General features: G+C 48.9%; 7 protein-coding genes across 7 annotated transcripts; 3 read left to right on the top strand and 4 right to left on the bottom strand.

The window, feature by feature from the left end:
• Nucleotides 1-428: 428 nt before the first annotated feature.
• Nucleotides 429-2489, bottom strand: N7457_003375 (uncharacterized protein; the record flags this gene model as incomplete). The annotated part of the gene is made up of 1 exon (XM_057174420.1): nucleotides 429-2489. One exon carries the CDS (start codon nucleotides 2487-2489, stop codon nucleotides 429-431), a length of 2061 nt encoding a protein of 686 aa, XP_057034571.1.
• A 628-nt stretch (nucleotides 2490-3117) lies between these two features.
• N7457_003374 (choline dehydrogenase family protein) lies at nucleotides 3118-3578 on the top strand (the record flags this gene model as incomplete). The annotated part of the gene is made up of 2 exons (XM_057174419.1): nucleotides 3118-3253; nucleotides 3418-3578. The coding sequence occupies 2 exons, from the start codon at nucleotides 3118-3120 to the stop codon at nucleotides 3576-3578; spliced, it is 297 nt and encodes a 98-aa protein (XP_057034570.1).
• A 971-nt stretch (nucleotides 3579-4549) lies between these two features.
• Nucleotides 4550-6481, bottom strand: N7457_003373 (uncharacterized protein; the record flags this gene model as incomplete). The annotated part of the gene is made up of 3 exons (XM_057174418.1): nucleotides 4550-4978; nucleotides 5031-5491; nucleotides 5542-6481. 3 exons carry the CDS (start codon nucleotides 6479-6481, stop codon nucleotides 4550-4552), a joined length of 1830 nt encoding a protein of 609 aa, XP_057034569.1.
• A 1460-nt stretch (nucleotides 6482-7941) lies between these two features.
• Nucleotides 7942-12024, top strand: N7457_003372 (uncharacterized protein; the record flags this gene model as incomplete). Its single annotated transcript, XM_057174417.1, has 1 exon — nucleotides 7942-12024. One exon carries the CDS (start codon nucleotides 7942-7944, stop codon nucleotides 12022-12024), a length of 4083 nt encoding a protein of 1360 aa, XP_057034568.1.
• Nucleotides 12025-12129: 105 nt separating this feature from the next.
• Nucleotides 12130-13047, bottom strand: N7457_003371 (uncharacterized protein; the record flags this gene model as incomplete). The annotated part of the gene is made up of 1 exon (XM_057174416.1): nucleotides 12130-13047. The coding sequence occupies one exon, from the start codon at nucleotides 13045-13047 to the stop codon at nucleotides 12130-12132; it is 918 nt and encodes a 305-aa protein (XP_057034567.1).
• Nucleotides 13048-14423: 1376 nt separating this feature from the next.
• On the bottom strand, nucleotides 14424-14689 carry N7457_003370 (uncharacterized protein; the record flags this gene model as incomplete). Its single annotated transcript, XM_057174415.1, has 2 exons — nucleotides 14424-14555; nucleotides 14606-14689. 2 exons carry the CDS (start codon nucleotides 14687-14689, stop codon nucleotides 14424-14426), a joined length of 216 nt encoding a protein of 71 aa, XP_057034566.1.
• A 1102-nt stretch (nucleotides 14690-15791) lies between these two features.
• On the top strand, nucleotides 15792-16868 carry N7457_003369 (RNA polymerase II mediator complex subunit MED27 domain-containing protein; the record flags this gene model as incomplete). The annotated part of the gene is made up of 3 exons (XM_057174414.1): nucleotides 15792-15932; nucleotides 15994-16647; nucleotides 16698-16868. The coding sequence occupies 3 exons, from the start codon at nucleotides 15792-15794 to the stop codon at nucleotides 16866-16868; spliced, it is 966 nt and encodes a 321-aa protein (XP_057034565.1).
• Between the last annotated feature and the right edge of the window lie 38 nt (nucleotides 16869-16906).

Here is a 16906-nt window from a genome sequence, read left to right as displayed (position 1 = left end):
GGGGTTTAAAGTCTCCGATATGTAACCTCCCTGGGCAGCTCACGCACGCGATACAGTTCTATTCGGGGGCCCAGACCAGGCTCTACGCTACTAAGAAGAGGGTGACTGGAAACCCCCTCCATTCGTCTGAGAGAGAGAAGTATTCCCACCGGGTTGTTTCTTCTGAGGCAATGTAGGTGTAGCGGAAAAGTGGGCATCGAAAATTGATAGAGGTCGAAGTCCTAGTTTATTTACGTGGATACGGGCAGGAAATTCTTCATACGTTGTCCTGCACAATTGAATCGCTAATCGAATAATTAAGCACAAATTTCATGTCATACGAAGACGTTTTGGATCTCCTGTCCCTGGCTGACGTAGCTGTCGTTTTACCGCTCGTGATCGCTGCAAAGTCGGTCGACATTTCAATGTGGAGCGGTGGAAATCGATGATCAACGCTCGGCCAAGTTCTTCATTCCAAAGAACATTGTCAGGCCGTAGATCTTCGTGAATGATTCCCAAGGCTTTGATTTCTTTGCTTGATCTGCGAATTTCCTGGCGGAGCCAAGGCGCCAGCTCCATCGATGCTGTACTTTCTCCCCCCAGCCCATCACGAGCATATGACGAATCTCCCCAGCTCCATGAAGAAAATAAATTTTCGCCAAGTCGATCGTACCCAGGAAAATAGGCACAGCAGACCCTTGGGCCTTGCGCAGGATTTGGTATACCTGCGCTTCGCGGGAGACTTCTTTCCATAGCCCCGACGTGGTTCCTTTTCCAACGACAGTGTAGCCATATACGAGACAAGTAAGTTTGAACGGCGCACCGTATGCCCCGCAATCTCCAAGGGGTGTGCATCGGTCAACGTTTTCGTCCAGTTGTCCTTTTAGTGAACGCACTAAATCTTCTGAGGTAATCGGATGTTGGAGATCGTCTTTGCTTCGACGATGGAGCATCACATTTGGACAGGAGTCGTCTAGAACACCGCCAGACTGCAATCCGAGTAAACATCGCTGCGTGCAAAATTGCGCATTGCGATATGGCGCCTGTTTGCCTTGGTTATCCCCTAGGTCCCGTTGACGACCTGCTCGTTGGGTAGATGGGGAGGATGTGACTTGGCTGAAGCCCCGTTTGCGACCTATTACTTCGTTCGAATCGGATCCCGATGAGTCTGGAGATTGCGAGCGACGCTGTAAGCCCGAAGGTGCACAGCTGGCTTGAGATCTTGTAGGCAATCGAGGAGCTGCTGTCGTTGGAGAATCCGGTGGAGATGACGAAGGCTCATAAGCCGAACCGGATTCCGGACTCGTATACTCTAGGGCTGTACTATCGGAGTGGGTAAGGGTCTGCTGCAGTTCTGCTTTGGGAATCTGAGAACGAGTGTGGTCAAAACCGGCCGTCCAAAGAGGGAGCTCTGATCGTGTGGAATTTCGCCATTCCTGGCCACGCGTAGGTGAGCGAAAAGCCATCAAACAAAGACATAGGATTCTTGCAACTGAAGTCTTCGTCTGTTGGAAACTATCCTCAGCATCTCCATCTATCTCGCTGTTAGGATCACATAAGAAATAATAAAGCGTGCTAGGATCATCATATGGAACACGGAGGAGGACACGAGCAATCCCGTTAGTCACGTAGGAGTACTCAAGCCCTTCCTGAATCATCACATGGTACTCCTGGACAAGAGCGGAGCAGACGAGGCGCTCTGCATTATACCTTAACTTCGCTTCCTTATTCGTAGGTATTTTATTCGATTTGACCATATCCTTCCATAAGTCCATTGGTCGAAGCCCTAGCCGAAGGGTAGCGACGGGAAGCTTATGAGGCGGCTTATACTCGACAGTCGCGAGGAGAGTTGTAGTGTTGCTGTCGACACGATGGATGCAGAACTGATCAGGTCTTGGGTTGGGTACAGTTGACGCTTGGCTTGTATCCGCTTTAGTGGTATCATTGTCATTTAGGGAATTAGTATGGTTGCTGAACTGGATACCATCCCCAAGGCAGAGCTCGTCGCGAGCAGCGGGTAGTTTGCATAACTCAGTGACTATATCGTGGACATGTTCTTCCACGGCCAATCGCTCATAGGCTTCGAGTTCTTGCTCACAGCTTACAGGCTTATGACAAAGTCGTCGGCCTAACTCTTGTAGCCCATGCAATGATAAGAACGAATGTGGCGGCCCCCCTGGTGCCAACTGAAGGTAGCTGTAGACGGACCTGTAGAGCTCCGACAGTTGTTCTGGGCAGTCGGTCCAGTGTTCTAACCGTGTTGGGCAATATTTCCCGGTGGGAATGGGTATTTTCCCTGTGGTCGAACGAGATGGTGTGTCGGCTCTCAATGGTCGAGAGAGCAGGTCGTGGGAATGGCACAAAAACTCCACGAAATTGGTCGGTCGGGTGCGCGCTTCAGCTTGTTCCCGTTTCTCTTTCTCCTGTCTGGCCTCATCTTCTGCCTGCTTCCGCCTCTCCTGTTCCTGTAGATAAAGAGATTTGTAATCTGGAGAGCTGTTGGCAGCCATCGACTTCGTTGGGAAAGGGAAACAATAGCTGGAGACAACCGCGGCAGGTCCCGACCGGACGATGCAGCAGGCTTTTGTCAGCTGACCATGGCTCACGGCAGAGGTATTTTCCCGGGAAATGGTATATGTCGACTCAATATCGTGCAATGAAATCACGGTACCTTTCGACTCAACTAATATCCGCGTCCCTCGTGGCTAAAATAAGGGCACGGTAGCCACTCGCTCCTGGACTGCGCGCAGAGATGTTTCCTGAATATCATTGGCTAAACAGTCTCCCCACACCAATCTTGCCCGTTCCTAATACCCCAGACACCCAGGTCTGCTGCAAGAATTATCCACCCTGCCCACCCAGATGATGGCCACTGTTAAATGAAAATTGAGCAATAGAAAATAAAACAATCAGTTTTTTTTCGACCAGACATCTTCGCCTAGAGGAACGAGATCTGAGGAATGGTCCTACAATTAAGCCAAGCGGTTAGGAGGGAAAGGAGGTACTTGGTTATCTCTTGACCATAACTTACCTTGACTTGCAAAGACAACGCCTTAACCTCACTTCGAGTTGGGATTCGCCGGCTTGTTCAGCACAGCATTCCAATGGCATTACCCTGTGCCCGAGAAGGGAAGCTACATGACTGTCATTGTGGATCTTCTGCGGCCTCTTTCCGAGGGCGAAGCGACTCTGAATAGCTCGGATGCACAGGTCCAGCCCAACATTAACCTCAACTTCTTTGGCAGTGACTTGGACATTGTCACTATGCGGAAAGGTATGCGCTGCGTTCAAGACATTGTTGTCGCGGAGTAGCCCTGGAAGGTGCCATTACATTCCAATGACGATGTGAACCGTGCTGTTCGGGATCGTAGCCAGACCGAACTCCGTGAGACAATCCCTACTAATGCCTTGAAAGGAGTCTAATAATTTGCTTTACAGATCCACGTGGCACGGCACGCTTCTCGAAGAGCATTCACCAGGGCGTCGTTGACTCGAAGTTGCGAGTCTATGGAATACGCAACCTCAGAATCGCAGATGCCTCTGCCATCCCTGCAACCCCCGATTGCCGTGTTCAAAACACGACCTACATGATTGGCTAAAAGGTAAGTAGGAAATCCGCGGCCTCTGAGCGATAATTTAACACATCATCTAGGGCGTGGACATCATCAAGCCTGAGCACAAAGATCTATATGAAGCCAAGAACATTCCCTACCTTGTCTCTAGCAAAGCTTGATCTGCTACAGATTTCTTAGGACTTGCGTGATGCTTTTTCTATATGCGAACATATATATTGCCTTGGTCAGCAATACTGCGTGTTCTTCCTTACTTGAAGATAGTTGGGTTGACTTTCTTTGACGATTTCTTTTGTCTTGTCTGCATTGCTGGTTTTGGCCTTATCGCTCGGGTGTAGAGTCCTCGAGGCTGCATGGAATTTTCATATGCACCGTGAGGACTGATATACATCCTGGATTTTTATACTTTGGATGCACCACCGTAAGTTGTTCGAGTTGGCGTTGGGACGATATTCTGCATTGTAGCACGTATGTAAAGCGAACAAAACTGAGCTAATGAATTGATCATCATAACTATCTGTATCATCATACCTCCCATATAAACTTTGAGAAACGAAGAACCTTGGAAGATATGTGTACCAAAAACTGCTAAAAAAAAGACTGCTAGAAAGACTGCTAGAAAGACTGCTAGAAAGACTGCTAGAAAGACTGCTAGAAAGACTGCTAGAAAGATTGCTGGAAAGAATACTGGAGGAACTACTGGAAAGACTATGGGAAAGACATCGCACGGCCATAAACGCGGCCGAGTATATGAGCCTCTTTACTTGGCCTACCTGCGGTCTAAGGTTGGACATGAGTATCTTGACTAAACATTTATTAAGGTCGCCGCCATAGTAACTTAGGTATCTACGTATGTTTTGCTGCCAGCTTGAAATCAGGCACTCCCAGTCAGGAAATTCTATTGTGATCTAATAGATTACTGCGCGCTACACAGCTTCGCATATGCGTGTATCACTGTATAAAGAACCCCCATTCCTTGAAGACAGACGGAACAAAGATCACGAAACTGGTACTGGGGCTATTCTGACTTCAACGGCACCGGTATTATCCTTAATATCCTCGAACACATCATTCATCCGACAGAAGTAGGTGGTACCTTGCCGCTCATCGCCTCCGGTCACTATACCGAAAACCTTGCCATCGACTCTGGTTATCCAAGCACCAGAGTCTCCAAGTCGTGCGAATGGAATGGAATCCTCAGGAGTCGCGGTCTTGGAGACCCAAGTGATGACGAGATCGTATCCAGGTCCCTTCTTGCTTTCAAGCCGATCAAGCCTGATAGATTCCAAGCCATGATGCACCGAACACGTCATGCCAGTAGATCGCCCGGACTTGTAAAGTCTTAGTCCATCGCAGACATCCAGGATTGAGCCACCATAATGCGTGAAGGTGATCGGCGTGTGGGTCAGTGGATTGCACTCGAACCCCTGAAAACTCATGAATTAGTCTGAAAAAAGAGACAGATAACATGCAACTCACATTTTTACCAGAGACGTAGTCTCTGTGCATTTGTCGGTGGATTCTATTCCTCGACATTTTAATCAGAGCCCAGTCAACGGCGACCCGATCATTGTTCTCATCAAGTCGGGTGCGGTTCATCCCACTTCCGGCAGCAACATGTCCGAGGTAATATGCTCCATTGTCCAGCATTTTTGCATATGCATCCCGCTCCTTCTCCAATTGTCGAATGCACCTCAGCGTAGCCTCATACCCAACCTTGGCAGAATCTGACAGTCTCCCATGTCTTCCCTTGTCGATCTCGACTTTTGAGTCATAGAAAGAAGCGTTCTTCAGCTTTCTAATGGACTCTTTCAGTGAGTCGATCGTGGTTCTCAGATCCTGGGGTGCTGGGTGGTCGATTCGGAGAATGCGCTTCGCGATATCAAGGAACAAAGCACTGTCGTGCATCGTCAGGGGGTGTCTTACCCATCTCTCAAGTCCTGAATGGCAATGTTAGCTAGGGCTCTGTACATGAAATATGGGTATTTACCCTGTTTAGCATCGGAAGTTCGAAGATAGCGATCTCGATGATACATTTCTGGCGGGTAGACGCAGTGAAAGCAGGTAAGAGCATATGTATCCCAACTCTCTTGGCCTTTGAATCGGAGTTGGACAAAGCCACCCAAGGTGGAAGAGCCTGCTGAGCTTCGATGTATTCCGATGCTAACCCCGGGGTACACCGATCCATTGGCAGCCTCAATTGGAACTATCTGGTTCCAGACAAAGGATTTGGTTGCATCTTTCATGAACAAAACATCTACTGCTGCTTCACCAAATGCCACAAGAATACCATGTACATATCGTGCAGCGGTAATGAATGGATTTTCGCACGTTTTGCGGACACGGATGATTACCGTCACTGGATTGGAGCTGCGAAGGGGGTTTGTTCCATACCGAAAACAGTCCAATCCAACCCAGTCATGGGTGTTAGGACAACGGGACACGATCTCCTGCGCGAGGTTCTTCCACTTAAGGAAGATTGAATGGCTTGACTCAACAGGCGAGCAATAGATGCCATTGAACAGGTCTGTTTCGATGATCTCAACCGAGATTCCATGATGACGGTGGTTTATTAGCGACTGGTCAATCTCCTTTGCAGCTCGGTACCATAATTCTGGCTGTGGTTGATTTGGCATTGTGACAAGCACGGTTGTGACTTGTTCAGGCTCCGGGTCAAACTTGGAGTATCTTCCCACGAGCCGAATGCCTTGATACTGCAGATGAAGGTCACCAAGGACTTCTGCCGCATATCCTTCGATCTCGTACACAGTGTCGGGGTCATAATGCGGACCAGTTATAATCGTACCAGCTGGCAGTGAGCATAAATAAGGGCCTCCCGCGCGGAATGCTGACTGTATAAAGCCCATTTTATCAATGATAACGGGGCCATCGAATGGCGAGGACGTGGATGATGCTGAGTAAAAGCCCATTGAATGAGCGCTCACTTGTGAGAAGGAAGATCTGGCGGCAGCTGATGAAGAGAACATGGCGAAATGTCAAATTTGAGGATAGAGAAATGGGCCCAGAGTAAAGAAGGGGAAATTGAGAGAGGATCGGATTAGCAGGTGGATAGCTGGGACAACAAATGCAGAGTTAAATGAGAAAATAGATGCAGGATGATAGTTGGCTCCGGGGATAGGTAAGGCTAAGTCCTGCGACTCAAAGGCTCCGATCCGAAACGAGGATGAATAAAGTATAATCCGTTTGGGAAGCGGTCCAAAGCTGCCTTATGTGGGAGTATAACGTAGGGCTATTTGGCTTCTCAAACCCATGGTTAAGACTCGGTGTGCCACCTACACAAGTGATGCTCGGTTTGAGATGGATTTAATAGAGTCTAGCATTGGCTGAGTTGTGTAAATCTCATCAGATCAATTTTAATTTATTCTATTAGATTGGGTTAACGTTATTCCCTCGACCCTATGGTTTAATGTACTCGAGATCCCCTTGTGGCCCATCTTCCTACACGCCTTATTCGTCCTCAAGTCAGCCAGATCCCCGATCGATGTCGCTTCAACGAAGTTCCCGGGATCTCCATGTTTGCTTTGATCTTTCCAGCAGCGCTCATAGCTGAATGAGCTGCTTCGCCTCGGGGGTGGGGAGATATCTATACCTTCGTCAGCTGCAGTCCCGTTATTACGTCTAGTATAAGATGCAGATTGTCGGCCATATTGAACTCGCTGCCGTTGAGTTTGCTTCCTTTTAGCTTCATGCAATCGAGCCTGAATCTGGCCTCTCTGCGCGGTTAGTATTTGCCACTTCTCCTCTTCCTTCGCGGCCTTAAAAGATTTGCCGATGAGAATGGGTAGTTGGAAGCAGTTAATGGAGGGAATATGCGAAGTGCAATTGCAGAGAGCGAGAGAAAAGCGAACTACTTCGATTGGGTTTGTCTTGTTTGCACTACCGGTTTGTGGCCTTATCTTTCAGGCGGAGAGTCCTCGAGATTGCATGGAAGCCTCATGGAAGCCTCATTTACACCGCGAGGACTGATCTACAGGGATAATGCTATCTACATGGATCGTCAGAATTAGCGCTCATCAAACCTCCACTATTACTGGGATCTTCCGGCCATTTACTCTTTTGTAGGTACTTCTGCGGAAGCGACTCAAGTTGATTCCCCCGTTGCAGCTGCGGCCTCTAACTACCTGCATATATCCACCTTGCCTAGATATCTTCATTGGCGATCGGCGCCACACAAGGCCGAAGAGGGAAAGGAATGACATCTTGAAACCAATTTCGTGACATTAGTAAGTTTCTGAGAAGAAATTGAGAGTTGTCCAGTTTGAGACTCCCTTGATGCAGCCTGCAATAATTTGACTTGCAAGGATAAACCTCCAGCGCCACACAACCAGCAGAGGATTGAATAAAAGGATACCTAGATATTCAGTTAAGAATGCAAGGCTCCCGCACAGATCAAGGCTTTCAGCTTGGTGTCGACGTTGGTGGCACATTCACAGACATTTACGTGTTTACCCCGCGTGGCAAAACAGTTCGTGCCAAAGTCCCAACCACCATCCCGGATCAAAGCATCGGCATCCAACGTGGTATTGCAAAAGCACGCCAATTGCTTAAAGACCAGTTTGGCTGGTCGGGCGCTTTCCAGTTTATCCATCATGGTACCACGACGGCCACCAATGCTGTGCTTGAAGGTAAAGGTGCCCGTACGGCGCTGGTCGTCACCTCTGGTCACAAGGATATACTAGCATTACGTCGCTCCCAAATCCCCGGGGGATTGGGAGCATGGCTGCATTGGACATCGCCAGATCCCATTGTGCCTCTCGAGCGCGTCGTGCAGTGTAAAGAACGGATGTCAGTGCATGGCGAGACAGTCAGGGCTGTCGATGTCGAGGATCTGCGACACAGCTTGCGGGAACTGTCCCGGCAAAAGCCAGAGGCAATTGCTATTTCGCTTCTGAACTCGCATAGCAATGATTCTCATGAGCGTGCAGTCGAGCAAGTAGTTCGCGAAGAGCTTGGTAATGATGTTGCCATCATTTGCTCGGCTGACGTGTTGCGTGAGGTTGGTGAGTACGAGCGGACAGTCACAACGTGCACAAACACACTGGTCAAACCGGTCGTCCAGAAATATCTACAGAATTTGTCTGAGGTTCTTGCTGCAGAAAGCGAGACCATTCGCGTTCTCAAGAGCGATGGTGGTCTGACCAGTCTAACACTCGCTTCTGAGTTGCCGGTCAACATTCTCATGTCTGGCCCTGCCGGTGGCGTCAAGGGGGTCGCTGATGTCGTGACTCGCAGCACCCCATACAAGAACCTGATCACGCTGGATATGGGAGGAACTTCGACAGATTGCGCGGTAATTTATAATGGGCAGCCCCAGTTACGGCGCGAAACTGTCGTGGGTAGCCTGTCTGTTCGCGCGCCGGCAATCGATATTAAGACCGTCGGAGCGGGAGGAGGTTCCATCACGACATATATGGAACTCACGGAGACCTTACGCGTAGGTCCTGAGAGCGCAGGTGCGACGCCCGGTCCAGCATGCTATGGAAAAGGCGGAAGGCAAGCGACGATCACCGATGCAAATTTAGTCCTCGGTTATCTACCCAAGACATTGCTAGGTGGTGAATTTGCACTCGATATTCAAGCTGCTGTGACGGCAGTTGAACATATTGCAAAGCAGATGAAGCTCCCTGTCATTCAGACAGCTGAAGATATAATCACAATGATCAATGAAACAATGTACGGAGCACTGCGTCTTGTCTCTGTGGAGCAGGGTTATGATCCTCGCGAATTTGCCTTGGTTGCCTTTGGCGGTGCCGGCCCTCTGCATGCTAACGCTGTGGGTGAGCTACTTGGAGCATGGCCTGTGATTATCCCACCTTCCCCTGGGATTCTGTGTGCACAGGGTGATGTGACTACCAAGCTCCGACATGAACAATCAGCTACCTTCATTCGTGTTGTCTCCACGACCACTGTCGCCGAGGCTCGAGAGCAGTACAATGTGCTGGAACGTGAATGTCATGAAACTTTGCAGAGAACATCGGGATCTTCATGGCCCGTGACTTGGAAGGCAACACACCATGCAGACCTGCGCTACAAGGGGCAAGCTTTGACGATCACGATTGAGCTTGGAGCAGAGCATCTATGTCTGAGTACGGAAGAATGGCATGGTATCTTGCGGCAAAGGTTCGAGAAACAGCACAAAAAAATGTTCACCTATTGCTTGCCAGACTTTGAACTCGAGTTGATGAGACTGGGAGTCGTGTTGGAAGACGCCTCCCCGAATATTCCTACCCCCAAAATCGAAAAAGTAACTTTCAATAGCAGTCCATCTTTGAATGCAAAGATTGGAGAACAGACAATCATCTTGCAAGGTAAAGAGCAGCGAGCAAGCTTGTGGGACCGTCAAAAGATTACCAAACAAGGAATCCAAGTGACAGGGCCCTGCATTATCTCTGAGATGGACAGCAATACACTCATTTTGCCAGGATATTATGGTGAGATTGACGACATCGGGAATATCTTGATCAATCCACTTGAAACAAAGCCTCAAGCTACTATCACCCACACTCGTGAATCAGCCAATGACCTTGTCAAAAACACGCCTTTGATCCCGACATTGATATCCTCGACTCTGGCTTCTATTCGTGGAGAGATGGATACAATGATGGTACGATGCAGCATGTCACCAGCTATCAGAGAGCAGCAGGACGAATTCAATGTAATTACGGATTCCAACGGGAAAATGCTAGTGGGTCAATTTGGAAGTTTCATCACCCAATTCCTCGATGTTTGGGATGGTACCATCGAAGAAGGCGATGTGTTTATTACCAACGATACCTATCAAGTGCAGGGTGCTATCAGCCATCTCAATGATATCATTGCATTCTTGCCCATATTTCACGACGGTCACATCATCGGCTACGCCTCCCAATTTGGTCACTTGACAGATGTGGGAGGCATCGTCCCTGGAAGCATGTCAATTAATGCCACCTCGGTCTTCGATGATGGCGTACAGATCCCCTGCATAAAACTGTACACGCGTGGCGTGATGAACTCTGATTTGGTAGACCTTCTATGTCGCAACTCTCGCCAGCCCGCATGGTATCGGTCTGATTTGACTGCCATTGTAGCATCATGCTCGATGGCGGCTACAAGAGTTCGCGAGTTGGCCACCCGCTTTGGCAGTGAGGTATACCTAGCCGCATGTTCGGAATTGCTATGTCGGAACCGCAATGGGTTTTCGAAGATTATCGAGCGCCAGTTCGATGACCTGGAAAGCAAATTTACAGACTTCGTCGATGACGATGGCCATGGCGTGGGGCCCTGGGCACTCACTTGTTCAATGAAAAAAGTGGACGAGAATCGACTCCGATTTGATTGGAGTGGCACTTCCCCTCAGAGCGAACATAGTATCAATTTCTATCTTTCGGAAACAATGTTCAGGATGTTCATCGGATACTATCTCATTGCAGCTGCTGCCCCGGGCACAGTTATCAACGACGGGTTCCATGATCTCATTGACGTCCATATCCCTGAAGGAACTGTGCTCAAACCAGTTCGCCCTGCACCTATCTCATGTCGAACCCATCTCATGGGACGGACATTGGACATCGTGCAGGCTCTGATCGGCCAGAAGAATGACTCCTATCAAGCTGCCGCTGGCTTCAGTGACTCCCCTCACTTCTTTTATTCCGGTTTCAAGCCTGACGGCGAGTGGTATCAGCTTTACCAGATTGGCTTCGGTGGTGTACCCGCACGTCAAGCCGGCGATGGTCCTGATTGTCACTGTCTTTTCCCTGCCATCAAATCCATTCCAACGGAAATTATCGAGCTAAACTACCCACTGCGCATTGAAGCTAACGAGAGTGTTGCCGACAGTGGTGGACCCGGGTTCTACCGTGGTGTCAATGCTCAACGTACTTTATATCGTTTCTTAGCTCGTGGAGAGTTCAGCCTTCATGATGACCGGTGGTTCACGAAGCCATGGGGACTGAAGGGTGGTAAGCCAGGCCAACGATCTCGGAAGATACTATACCGGTACTCGCAGTCTGAAGAGAGTCCCCCGACAAGGATTTTACCCTCCAAATGCGATCATATTCGTGTTGATCCGGGTGATCTTCTCGAGTGGATTACATGGGGTGGGGGTGGACTAGGTGATCCGTTGACCCGCCCAGCTGAGAAGGTTGCCCTAGAGGTACACAGAAAGCTTGTCACCATGGAGGGGGCTCGTTCGGGATATGGCGTTGTTGTCAACGCGGATTTCATGGTGAACGAGCCGGAGACTGAGGCTCTCCGGGCACAAATGCAGATGGAGCGTAGTCTGCTTAAGGAATCTTCGATATATGATCGCGGGGGAAGCATTGAAAGGTTGCAGGAAACATGTCTGCAGGAGACTGGACTCGAAGCCCCGCTTCCTCAATGGGAAACTGAGCTCTATGGCCCCCACGCCGGACTGCCTTACGTGAAAGACTGGTTCTCTAGCATGAAGGTACGCAAAGGATGGCAGCTGAGCTGAGCTCTGATAGCGGCGATAGAACTTGCTGTTAGGATGAGGGTTATATGTAGAGAAGGTTTAAGTACAGCAACTTTTATATCTCGACAGAAATGGGCGATTTCTCTTTTATTCTTTAGCAAACATCACATCCGTCCGTACAGTGTACTTAACACCTCGGAACACATCATCTCCGCCATGAAACAGATTTCTTTGCTGAAAGATAAGAATCGACCCCGTCTTCGGAAAGATGCGAACGGGATCTCTGGAGTCCATATCGGCCATGAATGAGGTTGCGCCTCCAAGTAGAGTCTCATCCTTCTCCGAAGGCTCTTTGGGAGAAACACGACGACTCTTCTCAGACCCCAGTTTACCAAAATCAACATCTCCCCACTTTGAAAACCACCAATTATCATTCTCAGCCTCTTGGATATGTGGCTCCAATTCCTCCATATTCTGCTCCCCATCTCCATTCAAGTACAAATGAACAGTATAAAGCGACTTCTCCTCCTGATCAGGGGTAACATAACACCCATCCCAATGAGGCCGGAAATAATCACCATTCTCATAACGCAAGAATCGCATGCGCTCATTCAACCGGCTGAGACGAAAGATCTCGCCTCGTTTTGCAGGCCCAAGACCCGTCACCAGAGGTTTATTCTGCATGCGGTCGATCCCACACTCGCGCATAAAAGGCATGAGTCGATCTAGTATTCTGCCCGCAATATCGGTCGAGTCCAATATAATCCGCCCGCTGTTTCGCGTGATAGTGGACATGACTTCTTTGCCGTTGCCGGCATTGACCTTCGCGCGCTCCCACGTTGGGGGCGAGAGCGTTGAGTCCGAGGACTGCGTTCTTGTTTGTTCTTCTGCTAAGCGGAGCAGTTCCTTGCATTCGGCTTCTGTCATGAAGTCGTCCACGACTGCAGCGAAGTATCCTTTGTAAGAGGGGATGGGTGGGGTTGTGTGCTCGAAGTCGAGCTTGTGCAGGGTTGCGTTTGGCGGTGGGCCCCGAAGGAACCCTTCTGGGATCTCTTGGGCTGTCATGGTGTCGCAGTTCTAGTGTCAAAAGGAGGAGGAAAGGTCGTAAATGTACGGTGTACTTTCCAGGGGGCGAGGCTTATGTATACCCCAGTCCCCACTTTTGGAGGCTCTGCGCGGGCCGCGCGGCTGCCTGTGTACAGCCCCCGTCAGGGATCGTAAGAGTCGTCCGCTTGGCAGCTGGGAACTGAACTGCAGATTTTATCTCTCCAAGCAACTCACGGTCCTATTGATCTGGTAATCTATTTTTGCACCCCAAGTTGTGGCTGACAATCATCTCTTAGCCGTCTAGTACCCGAATAGCCTCCCCCAGGTCTCAGTACCAACAATGCCACTAGAGACAACCTGACCATGCCGAGACATACAGCATCGATCAGACAACACGGTATGAAAGTGAGCCCAAAGAAATGACTCATCATGCCAAGCACACATATTGGTGAAGCTGAATAGGAGTGTAGTAAATATGTCCGGAGTAGTATGTAGGCACCATTGCATCGAAGAAGTGTGTACGAAGTAGGACCAGCCATATAGGCAAGTTTGAACCATAAAGTTTCTTTCAAGGATTACAACGGTCTCTATTGGCAATACATGTCTACTTCTCCAGTCATCCTGATGAACGGGTCGAAAAGATGTATCTTGTCATGTCGATGTATAAGAACCAATCTTGGAAGGGGCTAGACCTCCGCACCAGCCCACAAAGCCCAAAGCCCAAAGCCCAAGGCCCAAGGCCCAACCCGCCCCGAGCTAAAAATGGGCTGGGCTTTGGGCCCGGTCCCTAGGCCCATCGATAGGCTATGGGCCTAGGGTAGAAGCCCACTGGGCTTTTATGGGGGCCCAATGGGCCTCAAACAATACAAACATGCTAATTCTTGGCAGATACATAAGTAATGTATAATTTTTCTAGTATTTCTAGGTATTTAGATTACCCTCTAAGCCCTAAATTGACCAAGCTCTTCCGCGCTAAGCTCATAGACTTGAACATGTTACATGCGTGAAAAACAGACATTAATCAGCAGGTTTATGAGTGCTGAGACTGTGTTTATGCATACAAATGGGCTTTATGGGGGCCCATAAGGCCCCCAATAATGGGCCGTGGGCTTAGTTGGGCTTCGAAGCTAGGGCCCAACCAAGCCCATTGCGGAGGTCTAGAAGGGGCTAGCTATCCCAACTCTCCTTTTCGTTCATATCTATGGACTACCTAAGTACTATTGATATGCCTAGAGCAAAGGGCTAAATTCTCTAGATAGAATTGGGGGAATTCAAAAAGCTGCAAGCACGGCAGTTCTCTAAAATTAGCGATAATCAATTTCTGTCCAGAAAGCCACCCCTAGCACCATTCAAGATCTAGAACATCATTCGCGGTGTGTAGATGGCCCGTTAATTTAGTCATAGCCTCCCATTTCTATGATGAACATGTCACCAGTTTGAAAACGAATCCTACGAAGTGCTTCGTGAAGGTCCTCTCCCTCCAGCTCAAGTGCAGCTTCGACATCCGGCTTGAGCGCTTCCGGGATCTAAATCCAGTCAGCAGGTGCTCAAAACGCCTTCAACTAGTCTGTCATACCTTGAACCAAATCTCGTTGCTTTTGTTGCACTTTTCGCAGACAGACCCGGTGCTGCTCGTGTCCACAAGGTGGGTTGGACACATTTGTATGCATATGAAGGAGCTAAGGGGAATCTGGCCACACGTTCTTGTCACTTTGAGAGCGGCTGCTCTGATCATCTGTATCCTGATACGAGGAGAGCGCCTCAACTTTATAGGTGTTTCGATGGATGAGTCGGTCATGGTGAATTGACAATAGTGAAAATCACTTTGCTGGCTATTGCTGGTGGGATTTGCTGAACGCTGATGAGCTCCCGTGAATCTTTTACAGGGGGATTTGAGATTATCTCTGGTTCTCTTTATAAATTCAGGCAGATTAAGACATTGGCTCAGATGGTTCATTCTATACAGAAGCTTGCAAAAACGGAGGGCCTGTTACATCCAGTTTCTGAATCTCGGCAGTTCCATTGTATGAACAAAGTAATAAAACATGGACCTAGCAATATTCTGTCTTTTTATCATCAGAATAAGCCTCTAAGGATGACTATCCTTAGCCAAGGTCGGAATTGTATGAACAAAGACTTGTTCCGATTGCGACTCACCCAGAGCGACACTCTTTAACAATGGCCAGAGACAAAAGCAATAAGGTGAGACAGCGTAGCTATTGGGAATCAAAGACATAATATGCAGGATCTAAGTCATCAAAGATTTGAAGACATTAGGGTAAAGACATTAGGGTAAAGATCAAAAGCACCCACGAACATAGATCTATCTTCAGAGCCAAAATTCCTGATTATGTCAGCCTTTTCCAGCCACTGTGGCACACAGGAATGTGGCTGTGTGTTTCCTGATTGGCTCGCGGCTCATCTGGACTCTCTCATCCTCACCTCACATTGTTGGAGCATGATTGAGCAACAAAATATTATCGTCTATCGCTTCAGCCTGAAATAAAACTTTCTCATCTAGCTCTGCTATCTTTGGTCTGGATTTCTTTTCATATATAACATCCATCGCAGGGTAATCTGATCAAGAACAAAACGCAATCCCCGGGATCACCTCCTTGTCTAAGGCCTGGAAGTCCTGTCAATTTCAAAAACCAAGTGCAAATCTCTCCTTATATCCATCTCAATATTGTTGATTTGCCTCCAAATTCAGGCATTATTGGGTGTGAATCTGACCCCTTCAATCAATTCTCTTACCGCAAGCCATGTCAAATTTCCCATCAATGGCTGCCACCAATCAAACCCCCACCCAGGAGCCCGCAGCTAGCAACAGTGGGACCATAGGGTTGGACTCGGAAATTCAACTTGTCTCATCACTAGCAAAACTACAGGAACTTGAACGGAAGGTAGGTTGCGAATGAGCTATTACACCTCTATCGCAAAAAGCCAAGCTAACGCGATATTCAGATTCATGAATTGCGCGAGTTCATGCCCCAGCGCTTACTAGAGCCTCTAGTACCTATTTCAAATCCAGGCAAAGTGACGGCCGACAACCCAATCGCTGAAACACCGCAGATCCTCCGCACTCATCTTGACGAGGCTGCACGTGCACGCGTGGCGGATGTCCAGCAGTTCCAGGCTTTGTGGCGAGATCCAGAACTGCAATCTGTCTGGAGTCACGTTGAATCCCGCATCAATGAGTCTAATGGCCAACTCCTCCAGCCCAGTGGGAAGTGGGAGAGAGACTATGACGTTCTTCTGGAGGAGCTAGCGAGAAAGGAAAAATTAAAGGTTGATGAAAGCCAGCGAGAGGCGGAAGAAGCTGAACGAACCAAGGCGCAATCTACCGAAGGCGAATGGCAGAAAGTTCTGGAGCGATTTGTCGAGCGAAACGTGCCTAGTGTACGAGTTGTGAAGAGCCAGGATGAGTCTTCTTTGGCAGTGGCACTTGTTAGGGTGGGTATTGTCTTCCAGGTAAAGGGGGTATCTGAGCCTGGCTCCCCAGCCTTTGAATGGGAGGTCACAAGCAAAAGCACAAGTCGATCACCGACCAAACTTGAGAACGCTATTTTAGAGTGTTTGAGCTCGCGTCCCCGAAAATGGGACCTTGCTTTCTTGTTGGTATGTTTCAATATTCACTTTCAGGCAGGATTTCGCTAATTCCGGCATAGGATATGATATCTTCCTACGCAGATATTAAACAAACACCATGTGTGAAGTGCAACCGTCTGACCAACAACGGCGCCCAACTCCCGACTCTCCGCCACCCGCAGACGAACCAACAACCTGCCGAGGGGCCACCACGTATATACACTTTTGACGCATTGCATTCGGGCTGTTAACCGGGCAGCTATACACTTGTAATACAGGTGCGAAGTTA

The sequence above is a fragment of the Penicillium paradoxum genome (genome assembly GCF_028828445.1).
Source record: "Penicillium paradoxum strain IBT 22861 chromosome Unknown utg000003l_segment0_segment0, whole genome shotgun sequence".
NCBI classification, from domain to species: domain Eukaryota; kingdom Fungi; phylum Ascomycota; class Eurotiomycetes; order Eurotiales; family Aspergillaceae; genus Penicillium; species Penicillium paradoxum.
This window is presented reverse-complemented; position numbering and strand designations above follow the sequence as displayed.